This window comes from Phaenicophaeus curvirostris, chromosome 1 (genome assembly GCF_032191515.1).
Source record: "Phaenicophaeus curvirostris isolate KB17595 chromosome 1, BPBGC_Pcur_1.0, whole genome shotgun sequence".
In the NCBI taxonomy this organism is placed as follows: Eukaryota; Metazoa; Chordata; class Aves; order Cuculiformes; family Cuculidae; genus Phaenicophaeus; species Phaenicophaeus curvirostris.
The window spans coordinates 12,693,372-12,711,347 of NC_091392.1; the positions used below are offsets into that span (position 1 = coordinate 12,693,372).

The 17,976-nt window shown below is 35.4% G+C and overlaps 2 protein-coding genes across 4 annotated transcripts in view; one reads left to right on the forward strand and one right to left on the reverse strand.

Moving 5' to 3' along the window:
- The window catches only part of TMEM60 (transmembrane protein 60), a 322,734-nt gene that overhangs the window by 262,959 nt on the left and 41,799 nt on the right, over window positions 1-17,976 (forward strand). The gene's annotated exons all lie outside the window — the stretch shown is intronic.
- Window positions 1-17,976, reverse strand: part of PHTF2 (putative homeodomain transcription factor 2) — a 72,108-nt gene that overhangs the window by 17,410 nt on the left and 36,722 nt on the right. For 2 of the 3 annotated variants that reach the window (XM_069879428.1, XM_069879508.1), the window contains exons 5-10: window positions 17,537-17,695; window positions 12,219-12,384; window positions 11,371-11,535; window positions 7,027-7,219; window positions 4,326-4,484; window positions 935-1,153 (exon numbers count right to left, since the gene is read on the reverse strand). In XM_069879428.1, coding sequence (XP_069735529.1) covers window positions 935-1,153; window positions 4,326-4,484; window positions 7,027-7,219; window positions 11,371-11,535; window positions 12,219-12,384; window positions 17,537-17,695 — 1,061 coding nt within the window. The remainder of the gene's footprint in view (window positions 1-934; window positions 1,154-4,325; window positions 4,485-7,026; window positions 7,220-11,370; window positions 11,536-12,218; window positions 12,385-17,536; window positions 17,696-17,976) is intronic. The other variant, XM_069879598.1, reaches the window with a different exon arrangement.

Below are 17,976 nucleotides of genomic sequence, written 5' to 3' on the forward strand. Positions count from 1 at the left end.
TTTTCAACTCCAGTTATGAGTGAAAAGCCTGTCTTTTGAAGTTCTTTTCCTTAGCTAGCATTAACCTCATGTCTTTCATGGCATTCCTTAGTACTGATGTATGCGCTACCAACACATAGACATGTTTATCCAGAAGAATGTTTCACATTCTCTACGTGTATTTACTTAAATGGTTCAACTTAGCAATGCAATTAACATCCAACTTAAAGATAAGACTTGTACTACAAATGTAACTACCACTGTGACATCTGAATGGATTTTATGAAATGAAGGCAAATACTTGATTTTTAATGAACAAGTATTAATGGATTCTGTCCAACATTAGCCCAAGACAGGCTGCAACTGAAGTGTTGCCCAACAAACAATAAAATTTTCAGAAATTACTGCCTATATGTTGCAATGGAATATCATTAAAGAAGGGAAATAAAATTACTAGCTTTAAGGTAAAAACAAAAATATTGTATCTAAATAGAATTTAGACAAACAACACACATGTAACATCATAAATATACATAACGAATACACCATTAGATACTATGCATGTTATCTTTCTCTTTGATTTTATATATACACATTTATATAAAAGCCAACAGAAAGACATCGGGTATGTGCTCAGCAAAAAAATAATTCCACTAAAGAAGAAAAACAAACCAGAAGCTTAAATCGATCAGCACTTGTCCTGAACTCCAATCAAGATTCAAACACTCAAATATTCTTCAGGCTATTTCAGTATATCATATCTTCTTCATTTGACAAATTAATGCCTGAGTAAAGAAATCAAAATTTCCTTGTTTTAATCCTATCAAATCACTATGGCTTTGTTACTTTCACATAACAAAGTTCTTTCTCTCAGGACTCCTGACATAAAATAAACCTGATAAGACTGAACTTGTGTGTAGCGTAAAAAAAAAAATCAAAATTGGCAGCCACCAACCTGATGAAATGGGTCGTCTCTGTATTCTTTCTTCACACAGGGATTCATCTGAGGGCTTTCCACATCTGTCTCGCTACTACAGGAAGAGTGGCACTCTGCACAGTGTAGGAGGTCTTCCCACAGCACATCTTCAGTTTCTGATTCCGGCCTTGCACTCTCAGAATCTTGTCTGGAGCTTGAACACCGAGAACTACAGCTAGTACCCGATTTAGGTGCATCCTGTAATTAAAATATGCATTGCAATTAATCAGCTTTTGGATTCCACATTATTTCCTGATAGAACAGTTATAAAGTTGAAATTGGTGAATCCATGTTTATCTGTTTTTTATGTTCCCGTCCATTATCTTTCTAATCAGAAAGAATTACATCTTTATTGAAGGAGTGTCTAAGAGGTCACACGTTTTTAGATACAGCACAAACATGTAACAGTCCCTGGTCCTTGCTTTGTTTGGGAGAGGGTCACATAATGAAAACTCAAATAATATTAACTATTAAAAGGAAATAACTATTTTATAGATTTTTAGAACTCATTCGGTTAGACTTTAAAAGCAATTATCATGCCACAGACTCCAACTATATCTCAAACTTGTGATTTTACAAGCTATAAATTTTCCTTCATTATTTCATCATGAAAATGTGAAATACAAATGAGGCTTAAAGCTATATACGCCAGACTGAAATGTGACTGACAGCGAGAAAAGCAGCATTCACAAAGCATTTTAAATTATTTGACATTTTTATTTTCTCTCTCTAGTTGTTTGAGCTGAAGTACTTCAGCTACTTACTAACTCCTCCACAGGAAACAAAAGTAGAATTCTTTCTTTAGAAAGAGCAAAGCCCTAGAACAAGAAGAGATGGATCTTTCTAGTCACTCAAGCTCTCATGAACTCAAACAGCCTTCCAAGCAAGCAGTGTGGACACAGTTTAACTAGCTTTAAAACAAAGCTTGATATATTCCAGAAGTACATTTCTAAATGTAGGAGCCTGTAATAAAAGAGGATTTGACTCTCAAGGTCCTCTACGCATCACATTCCCCATTGTTCCTGCTAATATATAAAGGCAGAGTGAGCTTGTTTGAAGACAGTCACGCATCAGGCGTAGAGAAAAAAAAATAACCAAGAGTGTACATAGCTGATGCTAGGTATATGTGTAATCTACATACTCAAATGTAAAATCTTCATTAATTTCAAACTGTACTTGAGAAACAAGTGTGCCTTATGTGCACATTTTACCTGTATCTTAGATAAATAAAGAATAATATTAAGTTTAGGACATTCAGATCTCCTATGCATGCATAAAGAATCTAATGTTGTCATTAAAACAAGAATGCAGAGCTTTAAACTAGTTTCTACAGTCATTAGAACCCATTTCCTGCAAGACAGGTAGGTAGTCTTAAAAGCAGTACAATCCTACTCATCACCAGCCTCCCACAATTTCTTTCCCCTCTTAACACCTGATTTATTTCTTTGTTCTAGTTCCATTTCAAAATATACACAATGTTTTGCACATTGTTTACATTGTACAATGTGTATACACATTGAAAAAATAATCAAGCAATATTTCGGTAGATATACTAATTTAGTACGATTTGTAATGCATTGCTATGTGAAGTTCTTCCTCAAAATCATGATTAATTTATTTTATGTTAGCAGTTTTGTCAGAATTCTTTCCCTTTCTTTTACAAAGTGCGACAGAACATCAGTGCAGAGTCTGAATTTTTTTTTCTTTAAAAACAAAACCAAAAATTATAGAAGAGCCAGTCTCTGGGTACCATCAAGTCACAAAGTTAATAAAGTAAGAACATTACCTGTTGTTAGGGTAAGCTTTTAAAGCTGACAAGTAAACATGAACATAAAAGAAAACACAGGACAGAAATTGAGACTATGTTCACTGACTTCACTGATTTATTTTTTTAAATACAAAGAAGGCTTTCTCAGATTTGAAAACTATTGTTTTGTTTCCTTTGTAATCGCGTTGGGGAGGCAAGTTAGTAACAAAGACAGGATTCCCCTTTCATGGCATCAGCCAGATAAATAAACAGGGAACAAGCGTAAAATACTACTGGCAGAGCTACACACTCAGCACATTGTCTCTTCAGTTTCTGAAGATCTTGACACAGCCTTCATTAGCTCTGAAGCACTCTATGCAAGAGAAAATGTATCTAAGCTGAGAAAAAAAATTACAGCAATCGTGTCTTTCTGCTTTCTCTTGTCAAGCACTACCAGCTGCACAAGCACACAGTCAAGAGGCATCTGTAATATTAAATAAACAGCTTCAAGTATGGACCTGTTCAGTTATCCTAAACCAAGCGAGCATAAGGCATTAAACAGTCAAATCAATTAGCCTTCTGGATCTTTCTAACCAAAGCCTGTGAGGAAAAACAAATGAAAGAATAGGAGAAGATTATCTAATAATGTTTTTACGCAAAGCACCAGCTTCAAGGCTTTGCAGTTGTTATCAGGGGAAGCAATGCCTGAACCTTTCCAAGGAGACATTTCTTGTACCAAGTAGAAAGCTTACTCATGAGGCTCTGCCTATCAAACCCATCTGTAAGTGGGCCCTTGTCAGAGCTGAAATTACACTTTACACTCTTCTCATAGTCCTAGAGAAAAAATGGCAGTACAGATTTTTTAAAAAATGTTCCATATATCTGAAAAATCACATGCTGTTAGCAAAAGAAAGCGTAATTCCTTTAAAATTATAAATAAACAAATACACAATAACATTTCTCTGTTTCTTTCAGTGTCTGAGTCCTTGCAATTAAAGGCTTTACTAATACAGAATCTATGAATTCCCGTCTTCTAAGCTATGATGTCATCAAGTCTCCTAAAATATCAGTATTTTTATGCATTAATAGTTTTGTTGATATTCCATTACAATATTTTAAATTATTGTTTCAATAAACATAAGGGGATGAAAACTCAGAGGTAGAGACAGACTTCTCAAACAAGGCGGCTAGTGAATCCAAAATCCTAACTGAATGGAGAGAAGCAACAGCACTTGCATGATGAAAATTTGCATATTGCCAATTATTGCTGTTTCTGTAACAAATCAAGTTTCCACAGGAGATAACTGATGTCAAAAAACAACAACAGTTGGCCATAACCCAGTGCACGATCCATATAATATTTTATATCTTTATATATAATATATCTTTACAACAAATTAAAAAACAGGATAATGCTCAAACCAACTAAATAAAAACCTCCTAATTTTAAAACTCAGTCATTTAAAAATAAAGAAAAACCAACTCTGTGCCCCACTAGCATGACTTCCAATTAATAGACTCCTAAAATTCAATACAGGAGAAAAAAGGTTCAAGGAAAATACATCATTCTATAAGAAACCAAGAAGTTTTACCAATTTATAGAAAAGAAGCAAGAGAACCTACCTCCAGAGGATAATGCTTCTTATAATGGTGAGATTTCCTGTTTCGAAGTGTGCAATCACTCGAAGTGCGTTCTACATTGCGACGTAAGGAATATCCAGTTTCAGGCCCTTCCTCACTAGAAACTTCATCTGATAAATTTGTCACAGTCCTGTGAGTATCCTAGCGCAAGAAACATAGCACAGGTAAGACACTCATGCTTACTAGGTCTTGTCCTCAACTAATGAAATCAAGTTTTTTTAATGCAACATTATTATGCATCTTCTTTATGTAACATCTCTGTTCAGTTAAATTAGATATCAATGCATTTGCAATTGTCAAAATAAAGTGATAGAGCAAGAATTATCAAATAGAAATTGTAATATCAAAACAAACACTTCTCAGGTGATGAAGGGCTCGTTCATATTTTAAAAAAAACATTTCTGACATTATTTTAAATGTAATTATGTCTAAACTAAAGCTAGCAAGAAAGCCTTAGAGGCCTTATATTCAGAAGATTCAGAGAAAAAAAATAAAAAAACAGACCACTAAAGCTGTACTAGTAGACACTATGGTATTGAATTATCAACACATACAGTACAACATTAACATTCACCTCTTTTTCCAGTGATAAAGGGCTATGGATTAAATGCAGAATAATCAGATCATTAATTTATTCCACTTTCCATTTCCTCGATTTTAAACTAAAGCTAAAGTAGCCCTTGCAGTAACAGAAAGAATAAAGGGCAGCAAATGATCATTCAGCTGTCAAAAGGTTTTTTTGTGTAATTTCATTTATTACAATATCATCAGCCAGGACTCTGTAAAGTTTGCTTTGGAGTCTTCTTGCTTAAAGGACAAAAATAGTGAAGCCGTTCTTTATGAATGCAACAAATCATCTTCTCCCGCTGCAACTCAGGCATCATTCTCCCTTCCATAATGAACTCTATTTTCTGAGCTGCTTCAAGGTCAGGCCATATCACTTTTTTTTTTTAAACAACTGAGTTCCATAGAAAAAGAGGGTCAGGCAGAACAGTCTGGGATATCTTATGTACCACCTTTCACAGTGGCACTGAAATGTATTCTCTTTGGAGAAAGAGATGAGAAGGAGTAAAGAGAGGAGCCTATTCTAGCCCAACTTCTCTTCAACGCGGCTGCATACTCACTAAGCAAGTTAAACACAGACAACATCTCATCCATTCTACCAAAGAAGTCTAAAACTCTCTAAAACTAATTTTTTTCTTAAAAATCCTTGATCTGTTGAAGTTCATCAAGAATGCAAAATGCTTGGAATTGATAAAGAATTGATAACCTCAGTTACTATCACGGCTGAAAAGGCACCTCCTGCAGAGCAATAGCATGAAGTTTTTGCCCTCAGACAAACCTTCATCTTCATTCCGACTTAATCACCTGGATCTTTAAGGGTTGTTGCTATGAAATCCATAAAGACTGCCTTTCGTTTATAAAAATGTGTACTTGTGGACTTCAGCAGAATAACCTTTCAATACTATGATGGAAAAAACCTTGCTATGATTGATCACTGATAGTAAATACTACTGAGAAAGAGTCAAGTATAAGAGCTGTAACAGCAGTCAATATATGTTCAAATGCCAATAATAAGTGAGCCAGAAAAAATGTTTTAAAAAAGTTATTCCAACAGATCAGTACTCGAGTCCTCAGCACAGGAAGGACATGGATCTGTCAGAGTGAGTTCAGAGGAGGGCCATGAAGCTGATCAGAGGGCTGGAGGACAGTTAGGAGAGCTGGGCCTGTTCAGCCTAGAGAAGAGAAGGCTCCAAGAAGACGTTACAGCAGCCTTCCAGTACTTAAAGGACGCCTAGAGGAAGGCTGGGGAAGGACTCTTCATCAGGGACTGCAGGGACAGAAACAGGGATTTTAAGCTGAAAGAGGGGAGATAAAGATTAGATATTAGGAAGAATTTTAAGAGAAGTAGTGGATGCCCCATCCCTGGAGATGTTCAAGGCCACTGGATGGGGCTTTGAGCAACCTGATCCAGTGGAAGGTGTCCCTGCCCATGGCAGCAGGGTTGGAATTTGATTATTTATTTAAGGTCCCTTTCAACCTAAACCATTCTATGAAAACAGGATATCCAGGAGATAATTGGACCCAGCCAAATTAAAAGTTCCACTTTCCTTCATGACAACTTCCTATGCTTCCACCCCATTCCTATTCCTCAGTGTAGAGTTCTGCCTATTTCACTGAGAGGCAAATCATACTTTCTTCACCTTCTACAGAGATCAACACTGCCCCCCCAAAAAAGAAAGGAAAAGGAAGACTATTCACAGGCAAATGCTCAGAATGACCACAAAATTATAAATAGTAACACAAAATTTGTTCCTTTTTTGCATAGAGACAGATCTGTGCCCAGAGGCATCAAAGAAACATGAGTGTTTCTTTGAGGCTAGTCTGGCAAAACCCACAGACAAAAGACAGCACACAAATTTGTCATTTGAAATACACTGAAATACAGCATCTCAAAGGATGTTTAGGTGTCAGTGAAGATCCTTCTACAAGAAAAAGAAAAGGCTAGGAATATAAGGATGGAATAAGACAACTTGATGTAACAACTTTTGGCCCCAGGACCCTAAGCCTAACTTAATTTTAAAAACATTTTTAAGGATAAAGTAGATAAGAAGGCATCAAAAGCATCACAATCATTTGACAAATTACTAATCTTGCTCTGAAAGCAACAAAGCGCACTTACTTTGTGATGACTGTGATTATCCCTCACTGTTGCAGTGCTCCACCCTGACTCTTCTGGTTTAATCACTTCAAAGTGCCGTTCATGCGCCTGCATACATTCTTCACTGCTTTTACCTGTCTTTTTCCCATCAAGGGACACGTAGCCATTATCAGTCTCAGTGGATTTATCTATTGAGTTTTTTGCTTTCTTAGATCTGTATTTGAAACAAATATACACATTAATGATTCTCTCAATTTTTTTCCCAATCTAAAACCTGCTTTTCTCTCTCAACCCATGCTTTAATTTTACTATTAAGATAAACATAAACTAGTACTAACATTTGATGCAACTATTTCATCGTCTAAATAATACCTATTATCCTTGCTTAAAATTGCTACAAAAGTAACAGTGTCTGAAAGAAAATTATATCATGAGCTACTGAAAGAAAAGGAAACCTACGTGTTAAAACTAAAGCTTCACAGCAACTTGGCCAATAGAAGACCCACAAACCTCAAATGTAAGTTAGAAACTTCTATATTTAATCTTAACTAAAGACGTATGCTAGGAATTTCTTAAAGTTTCACTAATTCAAAAAAAGCATGCCATTTCCTGAAGCTGCAAACAAACGTGCTCTGATTAGTACTATGTACATAGACATTTTTTGTTGTTTTAAATACACTTTGCTTATTGATAACTCTACTACTAAATAGAAGGTGATTTATCCTTTTCCTCACTATCCAGTAACACCCATGACAACATATTTCTAAATACCTTACAAACACATGAATTAAGTCTGTTTTCAAATCATAAAATGTTAATTAATTACATTCCAACATTGTTATTCTTAAGACTACAAATATTGATGAACAGTCTTCCATAACATTCTATAGACATCAAGGCCCCTGTCTAGTCAACAAATGTAGCAGGAAGAATATCTAATGCCAGAAAAAAGCCTTCTCAAAGCAAATGTTTGGATGATTACACTTCCAAATTAGAAAGTGCAATCGATGAAGGAATGAAAAGGAACAGCAGCTTGCTACCTTATCAACATAGAGTTCTTTCCTTAAGCTTCTGTATTCTCAAAGTAAATGACATAGGGGAAAAGAAGTCAGAAGTAATGAGTATCTTGTATTTATTATACATTATTTGTCAGATTCCCAGAACACTTGTCAAAAAAAGGCATTATAAATCAAGTTCCCAGATTTTTCAATTTTTATTAAAAGTAGAGCACCGGACATAAGTCATAAAACCATCAAGAACCTGTTTGATTTATCTTGTGTTCCTACGAGGCAATAAGCATTGTCCTTCTCTTTAAGGAGTGAAGCATTCTGCAAAAGATTGGATTACACAGCAGAAGATTAAATTCCTCTTTAATATGTACATCAAACAAAGGGATAGCTGCCTCATATTCCTCCCAAGATAAGGTATTCCACATTTACAGGAGAGACCAAAACACAAAAAAATTGCTAGGGAAAGCTGGGTAAAATGGAAAAAATCCCCAAAGGAACAATAAATCTGTTGGAACACAGACAAAATAATGAAGAGACAATGTTACTAAGTTGTTTCATCCTCCTTTCCCATTTTTAGACTCATTTCATTGCCACTCATCCCTTTCTGGAAAAAAGCCAACAGCATTCATATATACTTTTTTCAAACCAAATGCTGCTCCATTTCTCTTGTATGAATCTACACAACTCACCTACTATTCCCTGACCTATTTCCAAAATTCTTAGTCAATTCTATTTCTAAATTAGTACAAAAGCAGCCTAAGCACTTTTTGTAGTTATTATATATTTGCATGGATTAATTTTTATTATAAGCTTACAAAGGGAAAGAGACAGCAAAATGCTTTAGCATGTTTTTGTGCAGGAGAAGCAGTTAGTAAACTTCCTCTGTCTGCAGATTATCAATGTAATAGCTCACAGAGTTTTAATTTTCTACATCCATTAAGAAGATGATCTAAAACATTACTGAGCCTTTGGACTAAAAGGTCAAACTATCAACAGTAAACTTGTTAGAACTTTATTTCTGCACTTTTCCATAATGTCATAGTTTAATTAAGTTTACTAAGTTAATGAAGATAAGACAACAGAAGAAAGAGAAAGTTTAGTTTATTATTTAATGGAAAACTTTGCTGTTCCCCTTATGAAATAAAGCACATAACAGCCTGTTAAGTTTCAGTAAGCTCAGTCAGGAGCACTAAGGAAGTAGCACTAATAGTAAATTATTTGCAGGAAGCAGGAGCCCAGAGAGAGCTTTTAGCATTTTTTAAAAATTTCTTTTAACAGTGCAAAAGGGAATGCAGTTCTCATCACATACATGCATGCACATATCCACTCAGAAAGACTTGCTCCACAAGCTGTATGAGTGGAGTAACAGGACTACTCTTTCCAGTTTGAGAAGTTTTTATGTATTTTGCACAAAACATGAAAGCTACTAAGAAGTAGCTGCCTCAGGCAGTTGCATAAGAATAGATAAGAGAAAAAAAGAAAGTACGTACGTATGCATAATTTGTTTAGATAAGACTTCACTAATCAAGCAACGCTTAAGTGCTAAAACCACAAGACAAATACTACTCTGATATCAATTAAAGCTCATTTTGAAAAACAGATAACTTGACTGAAGTCTTGCATTTGTCTAATGTAGAAACCAAAGTTATTTTTTGTAAGAATCCCTAAATTTAAGCATATGAAGAGCATAAATCTGGGCCTAATGTTAGATTTTCATGCACTATAGTCTGTTAGGAGAAAAAATAACAAACATGAACAATATTTCCCTAGCTGACAGAAACATCGTTTTCTAGAATTACTATATATACACATCATAAATCAGCTCTTAAAACCTCATGCTAGAATTAAAGTACTTAAGAGCAAGACAAAAAGTATTTGACAACATGAATAAATACAAGAAGGTGTTAAAAAGCTTGAATATATGCAAAAGCTAAGTCAAGAACGACTTTCAGTCTTATTCATACATTAGCTAGCCAAAATATTAAGAATGGCTTAAATCAAGTTTCCAGAAGACTGTAGATTTTCACTGTAATGTATTCTATTCCCAAGTATTTTCATTGAGGTCAGTCAAAAAAACTGTCTTCCCAGTACACATTGCATTAAAAAGTTACAACCGGAAGATTTGCGTATTTGGAGTAAGGACACAGACAGCAAAGTCCCAAATCAGCAGACTTCCTGAATAAACTACATATTTGGGTATACTGCTCTCCCTTACAGTAAAACTAATACTAATTATTTTCTAAACTGACCCTGTGCCAGATTACAGTTTTTAATTATATTTTATTAGTCAGACTGAGTTCTGCCATCCAAAAGGATATTTACTGAATACACCATTCCAGATTACCTATGACCTGAGTGTAGCAAATGGTCTAGGTACACAGGGTCCTGCCCTAAAGCAGAGAACATAATTTCTGAAGTTAACCGTAAAACCACATGCTTAAGACACGTATTTAAAATTCCAGAAAATGGAATATACCAGAAACATATCAGAAAGCAATGTGTAGACACCCAAAGAACAGCAGTGGTGTCTCTCACTATGACTCAATCTGCCAAACCAAGCTTAACCTACACAGGAAAGAGTCAAATGAATTATCCTCTTGCATTTCAAACATTTTAAAACTTTTCCGGAGTTTCAACTAGATATTCTCAGGATATAACATAAGATAAGCTTTAAGTGGTTAAGGGCACATATCACAAGTATGACAGACATATTAGTGTTGCCATATTTAAGATGCAGTATGCACAACAAAACATCTGTGTAATAATTTGCAGTATCTCTTTTCTCAATTTCATACTATTTTCTGAGCATCTTTTCTCCTGTTAATAAACTTTTTAGTTGCCCAGAGCACTGCATCAGCAGATCAATCATTTGCAAAAAAAGTGTAACAGGGCTAAATGTTTCTTCCAATCATCAGAAAATATCTCTTCAATGTTTATTTATAAACTAAACTCCGTGTCTATTTGAATCCTGAAGGCTTTTCCTTCAAAATAAGTGTGTGATTTGATGACAGTGATAAGAGTTCAATGAGTGTTCACTCAGAGTAAGAACATCACATTTTCTCATTGGATTAAAATAGAGAAATTGAGTTGGTTCATTCCTGACAACCCACACAGATTACTCCCACAACAAAATATAATTTAACTAAAAGTTAATTCTGTATCTTTTCAAAACTATTGCATCAGCATTTGCAGGAGTCAAGAAACAGCGTGTTAGTACATGTTCAAATACATAAATGAGTTTACGATTAGGAATAAAAACTGGATCAACAAAAGTTTAATCATTAGATCAATGTTTACTTATCAGAAAAGGGATAGTGCATCTCTAACACATAGGTAGCCTTAAATAAATACAAACCCTGATAAAAAGAAAGCAGCATGCCAGATATCTCTGAAGACAGCGCCAATACTGCAAGAGGTGCTTGTACCGTAGCTCTGCACTGTTCCCTCCTGTGTGTTATCTGTGGTACTAGAGCCATCTCCTTCCCTATGTACTTCCAAATGTGCTGCTTTCCTTAATTTCCTTCATCAGAAGAGATTAAAATTGGAAGGTAGCTTTGTAAGTGCAATCTACTAGTTTTGTAACGTGTTCAGCAGTTCAAGCATGCAAAACAAGCAAGATTTAAAAATACTTTGCTAAAGCTTTGTCAAAGCAATTTAATAAACACCATTAAATAAAACTAAGCATAAAATTTATTTACTATCATAACACTTAAACCCAAAATACATTTCACTTCACCATCAGAGGCTCAGACCTGCAAAATTCACTACTGCAGGTTTTTCCCATTTTAATGGGACAATCCACTGTAGCAAATCTTACTCAGTGAAGTGCTGGAAGACTTAAGTTCTACATTTCGAACAGCATCTCCTTGTTTCCCACAGAGATGATTAGTCAGTATTGCACAGAGTTCTAAAACTAAATTTGCAGTAATAGTAATACAGTCATTGGACCAGTGTTCAGATACAAAGTCTTTCGTGGCAAAACGTCAGATTCAATGCATCAAAATTCAAACAAAACAATGCATACGTTACTCAATGTGTAAAAATTAAGGAGCACTGATTAAGCACTCATTTTAAGGTTTCAGACAAAAACAGGCACCAATTTCTCATTTCTTGCAAAGCAGAGACTGTAAACCCCGACATTTTTTCATGCACATAGTTTAGAAAAACAATCCTAAATGATAAGTACTTTAGCATACACTATACCTTCTTCTTTTACCCCCTGTGCTGGGTGGTGGCTTAGGAGTTCGCGTTGAAACAATCTGACAATGCACAGTTCCAAGTAGCAACATTAGCCATATTGGCCCAATTACTTCAGTCAGAGGTATATTATGTGGGCTTTGGGCTGTACAGAATAACACTACAGCAGCAACTGGAAAAGAAGGGAAATGAAGTTCAGTTCAATATTTGAAATATCTGAAATGGCCAACATGAAATACGACTTTTGTTAAAAAGAGAAATAGTCAGATGTAGTCCTGTACCTGCAATCTAAACCAACTCATATAATTCTGAGAGGAAGGAATTAAAACTGCAATGAAATAGGCAGTAATAAAGAATTTAACAGTTGCCTACTGTCTTTCTATCCACCTCCTCTTTCACATTTGTGATATTACAACTATTGCTCAAGAAAAGGTGGCAGATTCAAGTAAGGGGAGGAGCATTTAGAAAGCTAGATATGTCATTAGACAACTTTAAGTTGAAGTAAAACTTCAACAGGAGACAAAAACAAAAGGCAAATGCCATCCTAAGAGCAGCCTGAATAAATTTAATGCTGCATCACCTAGAATGAAGTAGCGCAATCCAACAAGTCAGGTGACTGTAGGAGCCATCAAACCAGAAGCATGTTGACCAGACAAGACAGTCTCTCCATGCTCGGAGACATTCACACCCTGAGCAGGAGTTTGGACCTGACAATATCCAGAGGACCCTGCCAACCACAACTAGCCTGTGATTCTGTGGAAGCAGAAATCTATTTCAACACCACAAGAACCAACAGAGCTGAGGCTAGAAACTCTTTATTCTCTCTAGCAGAAAGCATTTTAAACTCCATATTCCAGTCAAAGGACAAAATTTCCTATATGGGTAGACAGGCACACCTAAGTGCAACCCTGTATATATTTCATATATACTTGTGCACAATATATACTTTTCTAGTAATGAGGAAAGACCAAAGACAAACCATGTAAACTATGAGGCAGCCCAGCTGATCCAACTATGACTTGTGGCTGGAAAAGGGGCACCTTCCAATCTCAGATTTCACTGTTGATTTGATAACCCTCTAAGCATCTTTTCATATATGGCCAATACCCACATAGCTCCCCTTGTTCCTGTACCCAGAGCTCAACCACATTTACAACTCAGACATGTTTTTAGAGGCTTCAGGACAGTACAGACACATCCAGCAGGCATGGGGCAGACAGGAGGGGCAATCTCTCTCTTTTCTCTGCTTATTGCATGTTCCTGTTTCTCTGCCTCTAGGCTGGAAGTGCTGTGTTCTGTAACTCAGCTGAGAGAAGGTACTAAGAAAAAAAAAAAAAAAAACCAAGAAACTCCAAGAAACAATTCAGAACAATTCAGGAACACAACAAGGGAATAATTCTCTGTGCCTGACTTCCACACATCCCATGAGAACTTGGGTTTTGTAGCCCTAAGAAGTGGAAGTCCCATAACTTAGACCTGCTCCTAGCATAAGAGATACGTGATACAGGTCCAATAAGCTTTGCCACTTCTCTACTAAAATCAATTACAAAAATATAGCTACATGGAAATTTGTGCTACAAAAAAACCCCTAAAATATATCACGTGAAGCCATGCCTAACACAGCAGATACCAGGATGCAAAGTTTTCCACTAAAAAGAGATTAGACATGTTTTTTCATGAAAACAACCAAAGTAACTAGTATTAGAAACACAGCGAATGTACAAAACAGGAGAACTATTTTTGATTGTGGTAATCTACTTCTAACTTCTTATCACTCTCTTTCCTAAATTAAAGCACAGAAGTCTTACGTAGAACATGTAAGGCAACTTTTATTACTACACGTAGACTGTAAGTTTTTGTCACATAAGGTTTCTCAGAAAGACAGTACACATCAACCAGAAATCCTACTTACTAAAAACCAGGGAAAAAAATGGGACAGGCAGTAAAAGGTGCAGACAATATTACCTCTTATCAGAGCTTCTCACCCATCCAGTTAGCTTCATAAGGTCTAAAGCATACATAAGTAGGCAACTTTGACCCCTACCATACTATTTGGATAAGCACATAACTTCTGAGTACAGAGCTCCATGGATTCAAGTGGAATGAATGATTTTGCAGGAGTTGACCTTCACAAAATAATTTCAAACTTCAATACAAGATCTCTTCTACTAATTAAAAAGAACATTTAGCAATGCAGAGTGAGCCAGAAAAAAATATCTTCTTCCAGACAATATAGATCTGTAGACTGCAGATTCCCACCACGAAGCTTCATACGCATTGAAGAAAAACTTTCCACCCTCTTGATCTTTTCAATAGGACAGAAGGGAAATCCTAAAACTTCTTTCTGCACAGTGTGTCGATATGCTGTAGCTCAGATTATCATAGAATTGCTCCTACCAACAGGAGAGGGTTTTCTAAAAATCATACTTTTCTAAATTACAATGGTTTATTTTGTGAAACAAACACAAACTAAATTATGTCACACAGAGCAAAAAGCTGCAAAGAAAGTAACTGTACATTTCAAAGTCCAGCAAGCATTAATTTTTACAGCATTTAAAGCTTTGAAATATTTGTATGACCAAGTTTAAAATGTATACATACATTATGTATCTCACCACAATAAACAAATCATTTTATCACTATAGAAGTCTTTTGCTTCATACTTAACAAATGCACAATAGAAATATAGACTATAATTACACAATTTTTTTGCTGTTAGAGTATAGAAACATTTTTTTAAGTAAAAATGAGGTAATGCCATAAACTAAATGGATAAGGAGTCAGCAGAAAAAGGTTTTACTTCTACCTTAATTCATTGGTCTGTTCCATGACCTTGGACAAAAAAAACATTTATCTGTAGTTCTCTTATCATACGTTTTGCTAATCATAATTTGTACCAAAGGAAACCAATGCAAATAAAATATGCAGTTTAAACCTACAGACAAAGAAAGAATTATTTTCTGTACAGCTATATAAATGCTGACAGGTATCCTGCTAAAGCCAATCAATTTCCAAGCAATAATTTCCAGTAATGCAGATCATAAATCATAGATAATACTTCATAATTAAATAAAAATCATTTAACAAAACATATATAAACAAAATAAAGTCAGACCATTTTACAACAGTGTCAACGCCCAAACTACAACACAAAATTCAGATTCAGAGCAGAAATACAGCCATGGGAATCTGAAAGGTATCATTGTTAAGTTTCCATAATTGACTTCTGACATTTTGGTGCTGTGTTTCTGATTTTGTACAAAATTAATAACTGAACTAAGCAAAGCTTACATAAAAGTGCTAGAAGAAGAGGCTTGAGGAGGGCTTTTTTAAGTAGTTTCCAATAAAAAATTCTGTCAATTTAATTTCATTTATGTTTATATGATGTCTTTTGATTTATTTCAAAAAATATCAAAAATTCTGCAGTTAATTCAGAACAAGTTAAATAACAAGCATTGCAAGCAGCTGGGTTGTAATGCAATTTGGAATACTATTAATTCTTTTCCAGTATTTCTTAATTCACAACCTCAGAAATATCAGAAATATTTTGTCGTATTGCAGACTATAAGGACTAGGCAAATGATGCATTCCAATCATAACTTTAGTAAACCACAGATCCCAAGAAATCCGTAGGGGGGGAAGTTAATTGCAACACAGCCGTATCCTCAAAAACTTACTTGCACTCAGAATCCACATTGTCTCACCATTTTGCCACTTTTAGAGTCTTATGAAGGCTCTAAAAAATGTGGGTATATTGTTAAAATAAGTATCAGAATGGGAATATAAAAAAACAACTATAATTATGTTTTTTAGAATAAACCACCTATGACCATGGTGATAAATGATTGATAACTTATAAATTTACTACCTATATTATCACAAATGAGATTACAAATATTAGCACTATGGAATTACTTACCATAGCATACATATGCTAAAGTACGCAACAACAGTTCTTAAGCACCTGTCTCAGAAATAGGCATAAGGAAAAATACTTATAGTAGACCACGTGAATATTTGTAAATATTTCAAGTCTTGGGGCACCGGCATTGTGAAATTAATTTTATAGCTGTGAACATTATCAAACAAGAGGCACTGAGGTCTTTTTATTTTAAATACAATTTCCAAATGATACAATGATTCACAACTGCAAGGACAGATGGCAAAATTAAAAAAAATAATATTGGATTTTAATTGGATTTCAGACAAAAACTTATCAGTCATTTTAGCTTCTCAAGATATTTAAATTGCTCCCAAATTTCATTAACCTTCTGTTCCACTTCTGCTGTACACACTTCTGATAAACGTATTCTTTTGATGACTTTCACACTGTAACATACTGACTCACTACATCACAGTTTTCCCTTTCTAATTGTCCTCACATACTACAGATATATAAGAGAAGCACAAAGTCAGATTACTAGAACTCAAGATCTGGAATCCTGAATGCTATAAACTGCCTTCCGTTTGTTAACAGTTGCCCAAAGTGCTTCTATAATCTAGGAAATGTAACATTAAGATATGTAGTCTCCCCACTGCAATGGAAAAAAACAGCAGAAACCCACAAGACAACAAGCACCCCATATTTGCCAGTCATTCAGAAGCACATCTGAGGTGCAAGTGAAGTACAAGCTAGAAGTTCATTGCCTCTGATGGGACAAAATAACAGACGGGAGGACAACTGGAAACTAGTCAAATAGATCGTCCTACCAGCCTGCACAAGCTGCACACACCTTGGCAGGTTTGGCATTGCTGGCTTGTTCATGAAAAAAATTCTTCACTGAAAGGGTCATTAGGCAATGGAACGATCTGCCCACGGAGGTGGTTGACTCGCCTTCCCTGGAGATGTTTAAGGTGTGGGTGGATGAGGTACTGAGGGGCATGGTTTAGAGATTGGTGGGAATGGTTGGACTCGATGATCCGGTGGGTCTCTTCCAGCCTGATGATTCTATGATAGCTCTTGATCTGCACAAGTACCAGAAAGACTAAAGGCCAAAACACTGCCTAAGTCAAAGGTTTTTTTGAAAATGTTCAGTCCTGAACTAAATTAGACAGTCCTAGAAACCTAAATTACATAAAGAGATGACAAATTAATGTGTGCTAAAAGCTGCAAAAAGCCTCTGAGGAAACCCATAAATTTTTAGTATGCCCCCTTTATACATATGTAAAAGAAACATTAACCAAAAGACATCCTTGGGACTCTGTCATTCCAATACTTCCCTCAATACTGGAATGCACCTTAAGTAAACCACGTAACATACAGCAGCTTCCATATGGTTAAAATAAAGCATTAATTTGAAGCTGATCCAATAATCCAACTCTACCTTGAAGAAGGTAAAGAACTAGCAGCCAGAAAAAGATGACCCTTGATGTCACTTGTAGCCACCACCTGTAGAAGAACGGAAAGAAAACAACTCTCACGATTCCTTTGCGGGTCAGAGATGTCCAAGGACTTTCAGGTTTTGCTTTAGCAAAAGCAGATCCTTTAAAAAAAATAAAAGAAATTTCAATATATTTCATTGTTATAGCTCATAATAACTCTACTTTTTCAATAGCAGAGTACTTAAGATAGTTATTTAAAAAAGCAATTGTTAAACATAATTATTGGAATAAATCTTGTACTTCCACACTCCCCTCAATCCAAAATTTGTGTGTAAATCACTGGGGCCCTCTTAACTGTCATTATCAGGAACTTCTACAAATACTTACATATTGGAAGCAACAGAACATTGCCATCTCTTACTATGCAAAAAAATGTTAAAAT